Below are 21069 nucleotides of genomic sequence, written 5' to 3'. Positions count from 1 at the left end.
ATGCAGTCATCAAATTCAGATCATTAAGTTCCAGTCTGGTGGTTTACAACTCTAACTTCAACACTTCATGACATGAAGCAATAATAATCCAGCTTAATCAGCGATGAATCTTTTACTTTCAACGTTGTCATCAAAGTTATGCATAGCTTAAGATCAACATGTTAGAAGCAAACAACTACCCACAACTCCATGGTTTTTAATGATACTTCTGTCAATATCAATCCTTGATAGAATAAAACCCTTAAATACTAAACCGACTGTCACAAGTTTCTCAACCAGACTATTTTCATTCAGAGAAGGTAATATGTTATACCTATGGATCTGTTTAACCATTTTCCTGTATTCATTATCAAATTTTTAGTAATTAAAAGATAAAATAATTCAATATCACATAAATTCTTCATTGAATTATATTCCGAAATAGATGATAATTATATTGGTATTACATATGGAATCTTTCCATTGCTATAAATAAATAATTAAGTAGTATTAATAAAAGAACAAATTATTAATATCAATAGAGTTAACTTAAGAAAATCATATTTACTTCACAATTTTATCAGTTCATTATTATAATTAATTTAAAATAATCTTTCGATATAATTTAATTAAAATCTTATTTATTAAATACTTGTTCTTCTGCTTCCATTTAATTTTGTAACAAATATATACATAGATTTATGTGGAGTACGTGTAATTCCAAAAGGTGTTAAACTTTCTTGATTTCCTGGACGAATTGTTTGAAATGGTGATTGAGTAATATTTTGAATAAGAAATTCTTGATTAATAGCTGTTAAAATTTGTTCAATTAGTATAGTAGCTATACGAGCACCAGGACATGATCTAGAACCTTTATTCAAATAGTAAATAAATAAAGAAATCAATGATATTAACAATGTGAATTAAACCAAGTTACAAACTTGTTTTACTATTAACATTTACATGAATATAATAATATTATGATTTATGCTACTTATATTGACAGACATAAGTAGTATGTAATACTAATCAGAAGTGGGATGCCTGTAGTAGAAGTTTGAAAAGATTGAATTGAAGAGAATAGATAGAGAAACAGAGAGGAATTGAAGTGACAACCGAATTTGAAGATTGAAGAAGTATGTACAGGACAAGCGAAAGACGACGAACAAATAATGTATTTAATGTATGATTTTCATATTTTATGAAAGCACTGTGTAATTTAGCATTTAGTAATAAATTAGTCTTTTCCACCTGAGTTTTCGTTCACTACAATATTACTCTTTTTTCATTTATAACACATAAGAAAACTCTCAATACAAAAGGATATCAACAAATGCGTTTCTCAAAATGAAATGAAAATATTAAAAGTAAATAGATATGAGAGAATTATGTTAATAAAATGTAAAAAAAATCTACATTATCAAAGAGTATTATTCAAATAAGAATAAAACCAAAGTTAACTTCAGAAAGTTTGTTGGTGCATCATAATACAAAACTACGGAAGAATCATCAACATCTTTCCCGTCAAGCCGTGTTGAATGATTTCATTGGCGATTACGTTCTAGGATATCTAAAATTCCTTGAGGGGAATCGTGTCGAACCAATAGCCGCATACTAAATACAATTATCACTTCTTCGGTTACTCTATGTCAAAAATCGATCAACTTCTGAAGTTTTTTTGTTTAGTCTGAAAGAAAATGACTATCAGTATGAAGCCCACTATGATGATATGTGTAAAACACATCCATGTCACATAAGTCGATGTTTTATGATGCAAGCAGTTAAGGAATCAGAATGTCATGAATAAACACTTCACCAGACCTTTGCATTCTTTCCACGAAGGCCAGAAACATAAGGCTGTAGACCATTCAACTCGTACAAATACTAGTTTTTATAGAAAAAGACTCAATCTAACCATATTTTGACCCATCTCGTACCTCTTTTATTCAGAACAACATTTAATAGTCTTAAAGGTAACGCAGTTTGTTATGAGTTGCATTGATTTTCACTATAGAAAAACTAGTCTCACATGTTGCGCTACAACCGTCACTCACACAACCGTCAAGATTCACAAACATGTTAATAATTCCTCACAGATCATCGTAAAGCTCTTTTTCAGTACATTTCTCTCTTAACTAATTAGAAATACTTTACATTTTGGTGTAAACAAGTATCATACTTATGATATGTGATTGTCAGAAGACTATGTACACTTTCAATGGCCTCTATGATATCCTCCAGTCAAACGGTGTCACCAATGTGATCAAGTTTAAAGTTTTTCAGACAAAAAGTTTATGTTACCACACTTTGTTTATAATATGGTCTATATCATAGTCAAAATGTAATAATGAGATCGGGTTATCCTGTGTCCCAATATCTTTTTTAAAAAAACAGTAATTAGTAACGTAACCTAATTAAGCCTGGGGATCTTGGATTTATTTTTGATTTCATTTTTAAATTTGATTCCAACGTTATCATTTTAAATGATTTAACCAACACATTTCTTTTGTAATCGTCTTAGTAATTGCCCATCATTATTTTACAAATAACATTAGACATAAATTCCATAGTTTACCTTCAAAAACACTCGATTCATAATCTCATTCTTTCGCAACTAATTGTAATAATCAGGCGATCTTGTAACTTTATTTTAATTTTAAACTGGCATTTCTTGAAGAACTAAGTGATACATATCTTTAGAGAAAATGTTGCGATGTATCGTTAAGTTGATTCACCATTTATATTGTATTAATTTCATAATTAACTGTACAACTTTTATTTTAGTGGAGAGCTATAAAGAAGACTTGACAGGACAATTTAGGAAAAGTTGTCCCAGAAGTGGACCAAATAAGTTCTCTTTCTATGTTGTATGACCGGCGTCCCACGTGTCTTTAAAGTTTGATAACTGATATGGTTTTCGCATCACAAACTTTCCCAAACGACCGCAGAATTTTCATTGTTATACGATTCTACGGTGTGGTAAGGCACTCGATTATCGCCGTGTATAGTTTACCTTGGTTCCTCGTTCCCATAGCCATGATTAGTTATTTTTATACAGATTTTAAAAATTCTTCTTATGGCTTACTGAGGCCACTTACCTGCAAACAGGGCGTTAATTTGCCTGGCAACTGCATGTTATCCTGCCAGGGCGGCCAATGTTCATTGGGCTTTTTGGTAGGTCAACAACCAGATTTAAATCTATTTTCATTCGGTATTTGATTGCCCTTATCGGTCCAAATAATGTGTTTAGATTAGTATGCTAAGCATGAATGATTTGTTAACTACTGAAATGCAAAATGATTTAAGCGCATACCACTCCATGATCAAGATCTAGTTAAGCAACCCGAATACGTGGGAATTATGTAAAAAGCCAAGCCATAGCTAATGGCTTCTTGTATCGTAGATTCGAGTCTATACTTGGATTTGTAAATAGGGAAATTCATGAGAACCATCCAAAATGACAATTACTATATTAGGAAGTGTAACATTAGTTTGTGATTAATGCAGTGGTGCAGAAAAAACTCTTAATGATCCAACCTACAACCGAATTTCCTATTAACCACTTAAATGGCTTTAGACTGCGCCTGGAAATCAGACTCATATATTCAAAGTATTTAACTATCCCCACGAAATCTGTAGAACGCGAATATTTCAAATCATAGTTAATTTCCTGTTAGAGATACATCTTGATTCCATGTATCATTTGATTGACTGGAGAGTAGATACAGAAAATGGATATCACACATTCTTTCAATTTAATCCAACTTTGATACAACATTCTATGTGTATATAAACAAAAATTAATAAAGATTACAGGCAATAATCCTTTCTTTGACTGTGTGTTTAGCAGTGACACCAGGATAATGGTAGCCAGGTTTATGAAGGTACTGCACACAATATTTGAAGTGCTTTCATTGATCACTAATTCATAGCTTTAAAATAAATTTCAAAAGTTTTCTAATAATCGTCTAAATTATAACAGAAAATATTTTCGGAGATTTAAAAACCTCTTAACAAGTATTTCAAATATGGATTGATAAAAGTATCTCATATTACTTACCAAGTGAAAATGGTATTGGCTTATCACTTTCTTGGATTTCATCCGATTTTTGTTCAGTATTAATCAATTTTTTTAACTGACTATTATGTACAGCATAAAGATTATATATTAAGATTGATGATTTCGGTATATAATAATTTTTGAGCTTAAAAGATTCACGTGCTATATGAGGTAATGACAGAGGAACTACACTAGCCCAACGATGAATCATATCAATAACATCTGAGCTTAGTTTAAATGATTCTTTCGGTGGAGCTCTTGTTAGATAATCACATGCCCATGTTAATGTTAAAGACGTAGTATCAGTACCAGCAGCCATTAATTCAAATGAAAGACGTGAAATATCATTTTCTAACGAAAACAAAAAATAGAAACAACAAACGTTACGTATTATTTGTTTCAAATTAATTTTTATAGATAGTATGAAACTAGAAAAGTAATATCCCATAAATTTAATGACATTGGGTTATGTGCTACTTATGTCGACATAAGTAGTATATAACACCAAGCAGAAATGAAATGTCTGACGTTAGAACGTTGAGAAGATCGGACAGATAAGAATGGGACCAGAGAGTAATTGGTATAAAAATGAAGGAACAATAAAGTCTGAGATAATTAATGGACGTTTGGCAAATAGGGGATTGAACGTATGGTTTTCACACTTTACTAAAAAAACTCTGTCATGTAGTGTTACAATACAGTCAGTTGACCCCACCTGTATTCTTGTTCATAACAGTACCATTAGCCATTTTAAAATATTGACATGATAAAAACTAGTTTCTTAAGTGAATCTGATTGTTCAGTATTTCTTGAACTTCAAAAGGATTTGATATTCAACGATTAATTATTATACACTGCATCCATTTCATTAATGTATCGGTGTTATTATAAACAAAATTACTGAAACATAGTACAAACATTTAAGTTTCCTGTAAACAAGGAAATCATAAATTATATCACATAATGAACAACTACTTCACTATACAATCTGTGATTTCTTTTAGAGGTGAATAAACAGTTAGAATTTATTCGAGGTAGATTAAAATAAATTAATCTTAAGGTATACCCAATGAAAGTCACATTCTATACAGAAACTCTCAAATAGATTTCAATAAATGTCAAACAAGAAAGTTGATGGAGTTATATTTAACATGTAACTTAATTAAAAAAGAACACAAGAAAAAAACAAATGAAACTCACACGGAACCAATATTCTGCGGATCGAATCATGTCATTTAGAAGTTAACTGTTAAAAATGTTCTGTTTGTCAGAAAAATAAGTTATTCAGAATTTACTAGGTAAAACTGAACTGTAAATCTGTAAATTGTATGATACCATAAGACGTGAATGGTTACTACTACTAATAATAATAATACGGTGATGTATGATACTTATGTTGACAGATGTAAGTAGTATATAGCACCAATCGGATGTGGAATGCATACCAGTAGAAGATTGAGAAGATTCATTTGAAGAAAACAGAAATGAGTTATAATAGCAATGGGATTGAGGGAATCAGGAAGCACGTAAAGAACAATTAGTGGGAGATGTACAAATTATGTATTTAATGTATGGTTTTTTATATTTTATGAAAGTACTCTGTAATTTTGCATATAAAAATGAATTGGACCTCCCCACTCCACTTCTTTGTTCATGACACTACTATTAAAGTATCTTTATAAATCCTACATAATTAGGATGTTCAAGTATTAAGTTAACAACTACACCTCATTTGAACTCAGTAAATATGATGCGAACAAACTTACTATTTAAATTCAATTTTGAATCATTGATTAATTGACACAATAATGAGTCCGAATTATATATGTCACCGACATTGCTATCAATTAACTGTCGTACGGTCTTGTGTTTCTGTAATATCTCTTCAATGTCGAATAATTTTCTAGCGAATTGAGAATGTCTAAAAATGTTCACACTGAAGTAAAGAATTGGTATGCAAAGCAAAAATGATTACTTTTAAATATTTTAAAGTAAATAGTAATGTAATGTAGTTAAACGGCATTCAGTCGCCACTTGTAGAATGTCTAGTATACGTTTAATTCCTAGCTCACTATACTATCTAGACGTTATCGATGAATGTTAGACTACCACTGAAAACCTGGAAGCACTGAACGGCCGTCTCATCCTAGTATGGGACACCTCAGCAACGCGCATCCACGATCCCACACTCTGGATTCGGACCCAGAACCTTCGGTCTCCCGCACGAACGCTTAACCTCTAGATCACTGAGCCTGCACCCAACGGTGTTAATGTCTAAATTCAAGCAATCCACGAAACTATTTCTTGTTACTTTTCATTAAATTTAAAGGAGAAAATCAATTTTTACTACATAGAAGCTTAGTGATTAAAGTTATTGACCATTCGATTAAGTAAATCTTTAAATGTACAGGCTTATTTATTTCGACCACCTGTACACTAATTACAGATATTAAATGGTTCGGCCAATAATCTATATCAGTGAAGTAGATATTCTGGTCATTTATTTTCTTTAAGACTGTTATTTTTTAATATTTCATACTAATTATTTTTATCGAATTTTTTTTAAAATATATTTTTCATATTTGTCATTCTTATGAAGTCGATATTTCCATTCTCTTGCTCATCATTCGCTTAATTTCTTTTATTGATCTATTATTATTTGAACGCATAAATATTGGTACGAATGGGCACCGAATACATATGCGCCACACAAATCTCATTTGATTTGCGAGTGGGCTGAGATACTGTCTGAGTGCCCAGACTAAAGTAGGTGGTTTTATTAGGGACCCACATCCGGACCCTTGCCCATAAAGGTCTTATCCACAAGGCAGTGGAGCAACGTCACGAGATGCAGTCCCATGGTAGCCGGTGACCAATAATTGTTTCACACGCCATTTGTTCCTTCAGGATACTGGAGACCATGTGCACCATTGGTTTGGAATCAGGGTTATCCAAATCCCCTAGGTGAACTCTCAGTATCCACCAACCTGGTTAAAGCGTCAGGCATTCACTTTCTGTCCTCTCAATTTCTTAAACAACAGTAATGCCGCGGGAAGGCAGTGAACAGGACTTCCCTGTCAGTGGTTGTATGCACGTGACCATGTAAGAGCATTTCGAGAGGGAGAGCGGAATCTCCCCACCCTCGGCCGTACTAGAGCATTTAGGGTCTCTGGTGATATGAAGTTTAGTTTTTTGGAAAGAACTATATTCTTAATAGATCCTGCACTATTATCATGTTGACTAGAAAGTGTTACAATTTAAGGTTCATTTTCATTTTTAGACAATTTTTCATGTGCATTAAGTTTAAAATTTAAAACATGAAGTAGAATGAACATGGAACTTATCAAAATCTAGGCAATAGTTGTCTTGTTTGAAAAAGTTGATTTTGTAAATTATTCGATGAGATATCATCTAGAGTATTTGAAATTTGTTTGTCGGTTAACTGACACTCTTTTCCAAAAACTAAGTTCCAAATAATTCTCCAAACTGTGCATCTCACCAATTGTCTAGAAGAAAGGGAAACATTATTAATCATTATCCAATAATTTTTAAATGATGATTTAGGAAGGAATAAGTGTTTTTTTTAAAGGTGAATAATTTGCATTGTGTTTTCTGTTTTTAGTCATAACTGAAACATTATGTTAGTCTTAGTGTTTTTAAAATCTCTAAACCTATCGGTTGTGTTGAATAACATGTTAGTTTGCGTTTAAGGTTTCGAATTACTTTATTGCAAGAGAACTCTGCCGAAGCAAGTTTTCATCAGCCAGCTAGACAGAATCCCTGAATTTTCTATAAACTGTTAGATTACCTAATTCCCCTTGTGAAGCCTTATACCGGTTATTCTGCAATATTTGTATATTATAACGATACTACTCATGAGTACTTAGTCTTCCAATTCTATGATCTCTCTAGTATTTGATTGGTTAATTGGAAATTAACTGTTCTTTTATTGGTTCGATCATTTTCTTTTCTGTCTGGCTATTAAATAAATTTTAATCGCTGAGATTATTTCAAATTTAATTTTTACAAATAATGTTTTCTCTGTACTCGGCATCCAATTTCTGTCACACTATTTGTTCCAATACTGACGAATATTCGTATAAATAAAGAACATTTTAAATCTTGTTAGGCGTCCCTATTTCATATAATAAGTCCGATATTAAATTTGTGTATTTTGTACTATGCTACTACGTAAACTCCTTCTCGTTGATAATTGAGTATTTTTTGAGAATTGTTCACATCCTTCCTTATTTGAGCCAAAAATATTTAGCTACTTTTGCAATCGATTCAGTAGTATATTAACCAATTCCCAGTTTCATGTTTTGATTCTATTAATCTATGAAATCAAAATCACTTTCATCAATCAATTTAAAGTTAATAAAAAATAACTGAAAGTTTTGAACTACATTAGTCCTGAATTCTAATGAGATATATTATTAGTACTAGTTCCATACGAAATAGCATGCGATTATTACTTACAGTGACTTTCGCTTGAACCACTGTTTACTTACTCTTGTTATCCCTCGTGGAGGAGCACAAGCCTCCCACTAGCGTTTTCCATCTAACTTTGTCCTGACCAATCCTTCCAAGTTGTTTTTAGTTGCTGTTCATTCTCTTGATGTCTGCTTTCAATTCTCGGCACAATGTGTTCCTTGGTCCTCCCTTTACCTTCAAAATTCCTAGTTAGCACTTAACTTCTGATGCAGTTTGGTGATTTTCGTAATGTATGTCCTATCCACTTCCATCGTCTTTCCCCAATTTCCTCTTGATCTGGAAGCTGGATTGTTCTTTCCCAAAGTTTTCTGTTGCTAATGTTATCCGGTCAACGGACATTGAGTATCTTGCGTAGATAAATGTTTATAAATACCTGTACATTTTTGATGATGGTTGTTGTAGTTCTCCAAGTTTCAGCCTCTTACAGTACAACTGTATCAACACCCATATTAAAGATTTTGACTTTGATATTGGTCTGAACCATAAGTTTATTTAATTCCAAATTTATCCATATCCCTTCATTGAATGTACTGTTCTATCACCTTAATCTGAATGATTTTTAACTGAATCGTTGTTTACAAGTAAACGAATATTTTTTCACTTAAGAATGAATTCTATTCAAGATTCAGCTTGTTAGAACTTGTTTCAAATACTTCCAGTAACATTTGTTTGGTATTTAAGTAATGTGACTCATAGTGTGAGTTGAAGAATAATACACGCTAGCACAAATTTGTGTGACTGAACCTACAATGTTCAAGTCAGAAAAGGTTCCATTTTAGTACAACTTAATTAGCTTGTGTAGTGTTAACACCTAGGTTTAAAACATATAGATCCAAGCTTTTCAGAAGTGAGAATTGCAAACCCCTGAATAATCTCAAGCTGAGTCGTAATAACTTATTTTAAGTGTAATTGTTTAAACGTTATTTTTTAGTGAAAATGATATTTGACTACTTACAAAATATTGACAGGTTTTCCTTGTCTTATTCTCAACTGTCGAATCAATTCATTTATTTGAGCGTTGATTATATTCTGCAATATAATTGGGTGCAATTTAGTACCTTCGTGTTCTTCGGCTGTTTTTATATTATTATGTATAAGACGTAAAAGAGCTCTTCTCATTTCCAGTGCCTTTGGTGTGTCGTAATTTGAAATACCTGTAGAAAGGAATAAAACACAATTCGAAAGTTATCAGAGCAGAATTCCAGAATAAGATGAATTCATTACTTCAGTAGTTTGTATTAGGTATACTGAATCTATTAAAAATAAATCTTATACATAGTAAACAACTATACTTGTCTGATGATCGTGTATAAACAATCATAACATTTTTTAAAAAATATCATTGTAAATTATCTAGAAATTTGAATAGTAATTAGCGAGTCAAGCCACACATGACAGTGACATAACGAGTGATGAAATTAGCAAGTTGTAAATAAGGAGTTTGGGAATATCTATTGCAGTGGATATCTAGACAATTTGAAATAAAATTAAAAAACGAATAATATCAAAATATGAAAGATATGAAATAAGACTTAGCAGTAAAAGAAAGATGAAGAGTGAATGTATTCAGTCATCTGAGATTGATTTTGGGTCACTCAATATCTCTAGCTACAGATTATGATGTAGGAGTCGAGCTTAACACTTTCCCCTTCAAACACATGTACGTTATCCACTTAGATGATCATCTAAGATAGCCACCAACATGTTCGGTGAGTATGGTGTTAATATTGTAGATAATAATGCTTTGAATTATACTGTCAGTGATATTCAGGAATGAATTTGATCAATCTTTGTTAGCGTATGTAAATCCTGTTTGGTTTACCTTGATATATCCCCAGATGATACACACAAGCCAATAAAGACTAGTCAACATTCAACCCTAAATATAAACAACAGGATAATTCAAACCCTAACTAATCATGATGTATTCGTGACAGAGTTTTTATTGAAAAGTTAGGAATTTGTCAGCATTAATCAGCAAAAAATGTTTTCTCATTCACATTTTGTTACAGTTATACTGTATAATATTAGCAAAACAAGCAATATATTTATTCAGAGTAGTTCACCTGAATTTTCTGCCAATAAATCATTTACAGTCATTGTATATCGTCCAACTTTCGAACGATTCTCATTTGCTGCTTCGTTTATTAAATCATAGTTATACAATATGATTATTGTTTTTCCCAAAACTTGAAATGACACAATATCACCATAAATCTTATTTAACTGCTGAATTTTACGAAAAGCATCAGTACCTATCAAATAAGAATAGAATGGATTATATTTTTATGTAAAATAATTGATCTAGTTTTAAAAAAATAATCATTTCACATTAGAAGTGAGTTTTTTATGATGAAGTAATGTACAACTAGAGGATTAATGAGCATTGCTACGATTGATCTGTCCGAGATTAAAACATTCTCAGAAGGTAAAGAACATCAATTTCAAATAGAATTATCATTTACAAAGTTTTTAAAATGGTAAAAGAATGATTTTTTTAACTGTATTTTAAATATAATTGTGTTTCTATAATTATTTATTAATTTCATAAAATAGATTTGATTCTTTAGATGGTATTCAACAGTTCAACTTGGTGATAATAAAGATTTCAAATTAAGTTTATCATATTTTGATGTTTACTAATAAAAAGTACTGACAGCATCAAGTGAATGCTTATGAATTTACTGATCAATGAACATTTCTCCAATCTAAATTAAGTCTCATCTCTGAATAAAAATGTGGATTCATAAAATGGGAAATAATCCGTTATAAAACTTGACAAAATCATTTTCAAGTTCATTTGTCACCACATTTTTCATTATTTCATTTAGATTTTAGCTTATTATATTAGCCCAGTCACTTAGTAACATTAATCATATTGTATTGAAGAGATGATATGAGCTTCTTGAGGATTTCAATAGCTACGATCATAGCTGTAATCTGAGTGACAGCATAAACAGTAGTTCAGTTATATTTTTAAATAACTGAAGTTAGATGTGTGAGCCATCATATTCACCAGAAAAACTAGAATGTCCTGGGTCGAATCCCATGTCATCACATAAATATCCACAATTGACGAGTTTGAAACTATGGCTTCCCTGTTGGGATCCAAAAATCCTGTGGTTTATTAGCTCAGTTTATAATACAAAAACCACACTCATTTATTAACTTATAAATCTAATTTTCCACTAAGCACGAAGTCTAATCATAAGTAATAAGAGTCATTCGACGACATTCTGATAAACACGAGTCAAATGATAATTGAATTTTAATTACATTTGAATTAGCAAACATTTATGGTGTGAACAGAGAAACAAAGAATCCATGATAAACAACTGAAGTTATTTTTTAAAACGTTATTTCACTTAGTTCAAAGTTTGTAAAACACTATCATTTATTTTTACTCCTAGTTTATTCTACAAGCCATAAGTTTTCGTTCGATGAATGATTCACTGTCATACCCTTTTCCATTCCAAAGCTATTGTAATTTAAACATAACCTTTAGTACTATATTTTTCTACCCTGAAGCCTAGTTTTGGACATAATTGTGTTTTCTAATTGTTTGTGAGTTGTGGATAAGTTAGTCATCTATTTATTCATGTATCTTTTTGCACCAATCTGAATCGTAACCGAATCGTAGTGTGAATCGGGATTGGGAATAAATCGGATGGTGATCCGGTTGACTCGTCTTCTCTCTCTCAATTGTCAACCAATCAGGTGATGTAGTAGTTTTCGTCTCTACCCAAAGTAGTTGGTCTCACTTTAAACTGACGCGATTCTAGCCTCAAGGTTGAATCAGTCAGCTTATCGTGTCAAGGCTCAATCTAGATTGGGACAAGTTATCAACTGTATGTTAGTAAGTAGACAGATCAAGGACGTAACAATATATCTCAAACATTTTATGGACAGGAAATATATCAACCAAAATTAAAAATACTTTCTCAATAAATATTTAACAGCTGAGACGATAACTAGCTATGCAACAATGCTAATAATAACAATGATCAATGTATTTTAAACCCTACTCTATCTACTATAAATTATTGTACATTTTTTCTATTATATGTTTATTGAGTCATCGGGTTACATCTTCCCCTCTTTTTCCTTTTTCCCATGAACTTAAACATACGGACTTTCATTCGTAGCCCTCCCGACAAAGTATAAATTATCAATCACGCGAAAAAAACATTTCTGTATAAAATAGCTTAATTGGACAATAATTTCTTAATTGTTTTTTTTGGTTAATTTCAGTATCTCCATTCAATAAATTTTGTTTATTTGCATACTTTATAAGTTAAATTCATATGACATAATCCTTTGATGCAGTTTGATGATCATCATATGGTGTTAGGTGTAAAATGTAGATAACAAAGTGATCACTTAGAAACAATATATGTTGTACGTAATCTAGCCCAAATAATCAACACTTGTTTATTTGCCTTGAAAATACTTTTTAGATAAATGAAATATTGTATATAGGACTTTAAAGGTCAATGTATGATTTCAATATAAATTAGTACTTACTAATTCACATGACTGTATCATTCAAATATGATGTAGTGAATGACTTCCATAGAATGTAAATGGAAAACTTCGGTTTCAAACTAAACAATTATTGAATTTAGTTAAACAGTTTTCGTTGATCTATGAAGTCCTTACAAGAATGTACATGTACATATTGTTCCGATAATCTTAACGAAGGTAAATCAACAGTACTGATCAAACAATTTAAATCTAACACACTTGTAACTCATAGTTTTCATCCTATTATAAGTATCCTAGTTATTGGTTTAATCTGCAAACACTGTGTGACTTTCCAAATAATTTAAATGAATTCCTTTTGAAAATATTCAACGATTTATTTACATATTGATAAAACTTTGGATTATTAGCTCAAGATTGAAAGATTTGACGATAAAAATTAGAGTCAGAACATTTATTAGGTGCAAGTTGTTGTGAATACTTGTCTATGCAAAAATATAAATGGACAATGAATAGAGTTCCTAGAACAATATGAGTCTTTAATTCATTTTTATATTGGTTGTTTGGATTTTCTCTGCTTAAAATTAGCCTTTATTTGAAATTTCAATAGTTGAAACCATGAGTCAATTGAAGCCAGACCACCATGGAAAACTTGGAAACACTGGACGGCCGTTTCGTCCTATTGTGGGACTCCTCAGCAGTGCTCATTCACGACCCCACCCCCGCTAGATTCGAACCCAGGACCTATCAGTCTCGCACCAGGAGCTTAACCACCTAGACCACTGAGCCGGCATCTAATGGTGTTAATGTCTAACTTCAACCAATCCACGAAACCGCACCACCGTACACCATTGTCTTTAGTGAGCTGATATCTCACAACAGACCTGGTTGAATGAAATCCGTGATATCAAAATAAATAAATAAATAGATAAAATTCTGTCCACACATTTCATGTTATTTCATGTATTTGGAAAAATTCTAAGGGAATATTAGAGTTCTATGCATAAATATTACAAACTAGAGCTAATCTGATAAATTGTAATTCAGGTGATCAGTTTTCAGAAGATAAAATTTATTGGTGATATTCACTTACCTAAACAAGATATATATCCAATTAAAGGCCAACTGATTGGCCCAGGTGGTAATTTTGTTGAGCTTTTGATGTACAACAGATAGATGATAATAATGCTAAGCATTAAAGCTATAGTCGAAAACAGAATTGTCCACATGGATATGATTTATTCACAAAATGAATTGAAAATAGTCTGTGATTAACAAAGAAACAAAGAGAATGATTGTTTGAATACGTATATTTTGTACAATTGTTGGTCAGAAAGCGAAGAAAAACAAAATGACACGGACTAGGTGAGTGAGCTAACTAGATTTAATCAAGATTTAATTGATATTTATAGTCAAACGAAAAGAAGTTACAGACATTTGACGAGTAAGATAAGAAATGCACACACATACGCTCATATAAAAACAGTCGAGGTTAATTTTTGCTAAAAGGATTTGTTACTGTAATCATATGTATTATATTCAGGAAAGTAGTTATCATTATTAAAGTTTAAGTTCAGGAATTCCTAGTTTGCATTTCGTCTAATTAATTATAATTAAACACAATGTAACATATAGTCAAATTGATTAATGCTCTATACTCGGAAAGTTGTTAAACAAGTGTTATCTATATTGAAGAGTGGATAGTGTTGTTTTGGATATACTATATAGGTAAGTCAGAGCTCTTAATCTTGGTAACTATTGGGATTTATCGACAATATTGATTTAACATTAGATGTTTAAGTATATTTTAACATGTTTTCCTTAAAACTAATCATTTGTTCTTTCTAAATGTTTAAAATTTACAACCAGATCAAAAGAAGCTCATCACAATTTAAATTTAGCTAATAACTTTAGTTCAGACAAAATTATGTAACAAAAAATATGTCAAATACAAATTTCCTATCATAATCTAATTACTTCGAGTGTTCAAATAAAAAAAGTTTCTGTCTATGTGATTATAGAAGAGATAAATTTTACTGTTCGATACACACATACTTCTAACTTCAGTCAGTTCACTATATCATGTGACTATCATCCATTTTAGTCAAAGACACCTATTTTACACCGGACATAGTTGGACTCTATTGATCATTACTTGTCACTAGAACTTAAGAAATCTCTTCTCATAGTCAGACATGAGTGAATACATGATTTACCTGACTATAGATGATTTTTGCATACTGTTCAGTCTTTAGAACGAAAGGTATGTTAAGTGTTTTTTTAGTCTTCGATGATTTTTTTGATAAAGTCAGATTTTACAATATACTACAAACTGAAAACCTACAAAACAAAAACCTATTCTAATATGGCCGACTACTAATGAATATGATTAAGAAAAGAAAGTGTAAATAACATACAGCTGTAGAAAGATATAGATAAAATCATGGTAATTCTATTAAAAGAAAATCTTTTTCTCAGAATTCATTTTATTTTAAAATCCGGTGAACTTTTGTTCTAAACACAACTCTAAAGAATTGTTTAAAATAAATCTGTATACAATTATTAGGTTTATAATTGTTTAGAATTATGAGAAGAAAAAGTAACTATAGAATAAAGTAAATAGATTCTTTCATAAATGATTGTCTTTGAATTGTAAACAAGTACGACCCTAATTCTTTATTAATTTCAGTGGATTAGAGATAAATGTTGTTTGATTAAATTAAGATTTGGAAACTGTTTTATGAATTGCTTACTTCATATAGGTTATAGATCTTAAAATTTTGTTGAAATAAAACTACGATTTATATGGGTAGATTAGTAAAGTAACAAGCACATGGTAATGAACCTAATTTGATGGTTTCTTAGTGATGTAGTTGTCAAGGTGTTTTCAAATCAGTTAATTAAAAGGAATTAATCTTGTCTATTTCTGGTAATTTTCAAGTCGATATAAAACAAACATCAACCATTGACTGATTTTCAAAAGGTTACGAATTCTTATGTAATCAATGAAATTATATGTTTAACACTAAGGGACATTACAAACAAGGTATAAAGGCTGTAAGTCACCCCCAGTTAGATTAAAATACTTAAAGTGGTTATTCACTTGATAGTAAATAATATCATGTTAGCATACCCGTTAACGACATCAAAACCAGTCATTTAGACTAGTGGATAAATTAGAATTTGATTGATAGAATCTGATCAGTACTATGACTAGATAAATATGCAGTTAGTTACCACTCGGTGTTTAGTGTAAATCCAGCTACACCAAAAATTATCCATTTCAAACTGATTATCATTGCAGTAAATTGGTTAAGCAAATGGCAACAAGCTTTGATATATTTTAGGTTTAAAAAAGCATTCATAGTAAATTGCGACATAATCTGTTCTCATATTAGAAACGATATCGAATTTTCCTTATAGTTTAATCATAGTTTCTTAAGTCGTAACGTAACGATTGACTTACCCTAAATTATCAAAGATGATGTGTATGAGGAGAAAAATTTAGGTCAAATGAACATCTGTAATAAACTGAGAATATAAGAGTTTAATTTATGGTTCGTGACTACTCACATATAACCATTGGCTTGTAATATTGAACAAATTGAGAGATTTTTTTAATGTGATACTTTACCAATATAAAGGTCAAATATCCAACTGTACAAACATACGAACACGACCAATCATATTCAACCAAGTGGATATGTCCAATAACCAAGTGACAAAAGCCATATGCCCTAATTTGCGACTGATCGTAGAGATATAACAATTTAAAATTATTGAGGTTTTGAGCTAGGGTTAATCACAACCTAAAATCAAGAGGATTGAAGACATTAAATATTGACTAGTTTACTAGAATTCTATTGTTAGCCTAAATGACTTTTAGTTACTCGTTTTGTCTTTTATGATTATCTGTGATTGTTGCGTCCAATCGATTGTTTTACAGACTACATTTAATTTAAATCTGTGCAAACTCAAAACCTAGCCCATCTCTTTTGTTAATAAGTATATTCGTGGCATAGATTCCTTTGACTTGATAGTTTCAGCAGATAAGTTTGGTACTGTGAAGGTAAGTGTAATTGACTTCTAAATTGGATACTTTATACATGCGTATATCATAATGAGGAATTGTGGAGATTGTGGTAATTCTAACTATTGAATTCATGAGTCGATCTAAGTTAGACTGCTATTGAAAACCTGCAAGCACTGGATGGTCGTCTCGTTATAGTATGGGACACCTCAGCAACGTGCATCCACGATCCCGCGCCAAAAGTACTTGAACCCAGGAACTTCGGTCTGATGGGCGAACGCTTAATATTTAGACCACTGAGCCGGCATCCAACAGTGTTAATGTCTAACTTCAATAGATCCACGAATGGTCGTGCAAGCATTCATCCATTGTTTGAGGTGGATACCTGTCTCTACCCGATACGGATTGGACTACACTGGTCACCGCTTCTCGTTAGAACTCCCGGAAATCATCTTGAAGCCGGTCCCTAGTAAGAACATTATTATTATGATCAGAATGGGTTTTGTGGAGACTGTAGTAATTTTAATAAGTGAATTCATGAGTCAATGTAAGCTAGACCACCATTTAAAACTTGAGGTGTCCCATGCTAGGACGAAACGACCGTACGGTGCTGGAAGGCTTTCAATGGTAGTCTAGCTTAGATCGACCCGTAAATTCAACAGTTAAAATTACTACAGTCTCCACAAAACGCATTCTGATTTAAATTTGTCCGTTCGTAGATTTCTTAGAGAATCTGTATTAATAAATAAACGAATCCAGTAAACCTTTTAAGGTTTATGAATAAATATTGATTTGACATATACAAGATAAAACTTCTTAACTGTAAATGAGCTTTGGTAAACAGTGTCTAGACTCAAATGCTCCGTTTAAAGTTAAACTAATAATACTACGAGTTTACACTCTATAAACCTGGATTTTTACTTCTTATAATCAGACATACAGTCCTATTGTAAAAAACACCAAGAAATTTATCCAAATATTTGTGAAATGTGATTAGACCAGCAGAAATATTTTGTTTTAGTATTATTAGTTCTCAAAAATTATTCATTATTATTAGTAGTACATTTCAGAATCCTATATTGGTCCAAATCAAGATCTGTCTAATGGTTTTAACGTCATTCACTTCCCAAATTACGTAATGAGGTGAATTTCCGAAGTGAATGAGGTCCTCGGAACATTCATTCATCATCAATATATAACAAAACCGATGGTAACAGAAGATCAGGAAGGTCATTTAGATACAATAGGAACAGCACTGGCCCCAAAACTGTACTTTGAGGTACTCTGCTAAGTACAGTTTCCCAGCTAGACAACTTTGAGTTCGTCCATACTCATTGTTGATACCAAACTAGGAATCTCTGTATTCATTTATGTACGTTGCCTCAAACCCCGATATTACTTAACCTAGATAACAGCCGATTGTGAGGAACTTTGTGAAAAGTCATACTGATATCAACACAGGCTAAATCTATAGATAACTTTCGATCTTTAGAAGCTCATCAACTATCACAACCTACTGTTAAGTTTATGAAACATGAACAACCTGTTTTAAAAGCATGTTGATTTTCAGAGATGATCCGGTTTTTGCTTAGACACTTAAGCGACCCCTTTTGAATTATCATTCCTAAAATTCCAACAACCACACTGGTCAGGCTTGCGGGTTGATAGTTCTCAGGTTTGTTTCGTACTTGTTTTGAAGATAGGGATTACCATGGTGTTGAGGAGGTATATATGCATAAAATAGGAAAACATCTGTACGGTTTAGTATCGATTGTTAAGTTAAGCCCTTATTCTAGCTTCATGACAAACCAATTTACTCAACCTTCTTGAGTCACACTTTGACCTTGTCAGTTATTCGCTTATTAAGCTTGACTGTTTTTATGTAAACGTATGTGTGTGCACTTCTTGTCCTATCCATCACATGTCTGTAACATATTCTTGTATGACTATAAATATTGATTAACGCTCGACTAAATAGAGCTGGCTCACACGCCATCTCTGCTGTGTGTCATTTTGCTTCACTCTATCCTCTTCGCTGTCTTTGCTTCGTTTCTTTGAGTGTTTGTTTCGACCAACAATTGTACAAAATAGACATATTCAAAAATTAATTCTCATATTTGACTCATTTGGTTCTGTTATTCACCAACGCGAGTTAAGTCGATAAATACAAACGAGGATTGGCAATATGTCTACTTCGAAAACAATCACTCATGCAATCTACCTGAAGTCAGATTTAGGACCACGAGATTCTATTCATACTCAGAATAGTGAGAACCTCTTTACTGCGTAGGACCACCGAAATTCAACTGAGCCCTAACCAAATCACCCTGCAGTTGTGTCATTGATCATCGAACAAATCATCGATCCTCGTCAAGATCAAGGACAATCCAACGCGCATCAGTTAATCGTATGCCATGTAGCACGTACTATTAGCGTTTACTTGCAAGTAGGAGCAATCTGAAACACAACACAACAGTTAGGAACGGTAAATGCCACTGAAGTAAGAACACGGCGTACTGGCATAACAGAGATATATTTAAAAATTGAAAGACGCGGTTCGAGTACAAGGAGGGAAGCTTATTACAAAATGGGTTTATTCGTTGTTCTGCAGGGTCAGCTTGCTTAAGGCTTGTTCCTCTTCTCCCAGTGAGTTCATTCTTTGTTGCCCTGCAATAAGGAAAAAGAACTCACACTAGTAACGTCATATATAATGGTTTTTAATACCGTTACAGCCATGGACTGGCCCATGCGGCAGTGGTCTCACTTCTGTTTGTATCTACTTTAACTAATATATTTTTGTAATAACATCCTCTGCGTTGTACAGTCTTCAAAGCATCTATGGTACATTGATACATCAATGGGGTAGTCCATGTAGAGTGCTGACCACGAGGTGTGACTTCAACGTTAGTTGGTTCGTCACGCCATTCCTGTTTAACTCGAATATGCTTCCGATCATTCGATAAAGATCATCTACGTTGGTGATCTACAGCTGAACTACGTTAGGGAGTTTCCCAGACTCCTTTCCATACCCAAAGGAATTTACTGTGCAGCAAACTTTGTTTACAAACTTTAGAATACCTATCAAACTGGTTCAGTGAAGGTTTCTAGTTCTCTTGTACAGTGACATGAGGAGGTTGAGTGCATATGTTCTTGTATATTTTATTTCCAAAAGGTTGGCCTAACTTGGGCTGACACATCGTTTTTGACAGTGTCACGAATTTTAAAGACAAGAACTGCATAGTCGCTCTTACCAAAGGTGTCTTATAATCGAGGTTTTTAACGTCATCCTCATAAGGGACCAATATGAGGTCTTGTAAAGATGATTCGGACCGTGTTTTGTTGTCTCTCTCATATATGACATTGGGACTGAGGCGGCTAAGTTTCTGTGACAGCGACTACGTCCGGCTTGGTAAAGTCTATCTGCATACCTAGCTCCAATCGCTTAGTCAGCAGATATTAGCGCCATTTACATGACTTCGTGATGTGCCCAAAGCGGCTCCAGCATCGTGTCGGATCTTCACCGTCCAAAAATTTGCAATCCTAATAATCTAATCTTGGTTTTTAGTTTTTTTTTCAGGTTTCTTCATTTATAAAACCTATGAGTAGCTAGTTCTAATGAATAAAAACTCTTGACTCGTGTAGTTTGGGAAACTGGCTTTTCTTTGACGACGTTAAATCGTTTTTATATTTAATCTGTATCCACTTGCTGGTGTTCTCTGGAGTAGCGATAGAGTCACATTACACACATTGTTGGATTCTAGATGACTGTCGATGAACGGATGGCCAGGTTGTCTCTCCTCCTTCTAGAAGCAGTCCTAACCTTAAGACAGGGTTTTTAAACGTCTCCCGGCTTCGACCACTAAGAGGACGAAGAACAGAAGTAAGCTGCTTCGTAAACTTTCCGGTTATATAGTTTTGGCTGCCGTTTTTCATCTGCTTGAACAAAATCATAGACATACATTTCGGTCTAGTGGTTTTTGCACTCACATGAAGTTAACAAATTGAAACTTTCTGGATGTTAAAA

At 32.4% G+C, this 21069-nt stretch overlaps 1 protein-coding gene across 2 annotated transcripts; it reads right to left on the bottom strand.

The window, feature by feature from the left end:
• Positions 1-456: 456 nt before the first annotated feature.
• Positions 457-19438, bottom strand: CYP2E1 (Cytochrome P450 2E1; the record flags this gene model as incomplete). 2 transcript variants are annotated; one of them, XM_051214700.1, is made up of 7 exons in its annotated part: positions 457-850; positions 4040-4390; positions 5806-7545; positions 9489-9687; positions 10600-10788; positions 14109-14280; positions 19267-19438. In XM_051214700.1, the coding sequence occupies 4 exons, from the start codon at positions 14242-14244 to the stop codon at positions 7383-7385; spliced, it is 687 nt and encodes a 228-aa protein (XP_051067883.1). In that variant the 3' UTR covers positions 457-850; positions 4040-4390; positions 5806-7382. The 2 variants fall into 2 exon arrangements, with proteins under 2 accessions (XP_051067883.1, XP_012797503.2); XM_012942049.2 differs by lacking the exon at positions 19267-19438 and having other exon boundaries at positions 5806-5960; positions 14109-14211.
• Between the last annotated feature and the right edge of the window lie 1631 nt (positions 19439-21069).

The sequence above is a fragment of the Schistosoma haematobium genome, chromosome 2, assembly GCF_000699445.3.
Source record: "Schistosoma haematobium chromosome 2, whole genome shotgun sequence".
Taxonomy (NCBI): Eukaryota; Metazoa; Platyhelminthes; class Trematoda; order Strigeidida; family Schistosomatidae; genus Schistosoma; species Schistosoma haematobium.
This window is presented reverse-complemented; position numbering and strand designations above follow the sequence as displayed.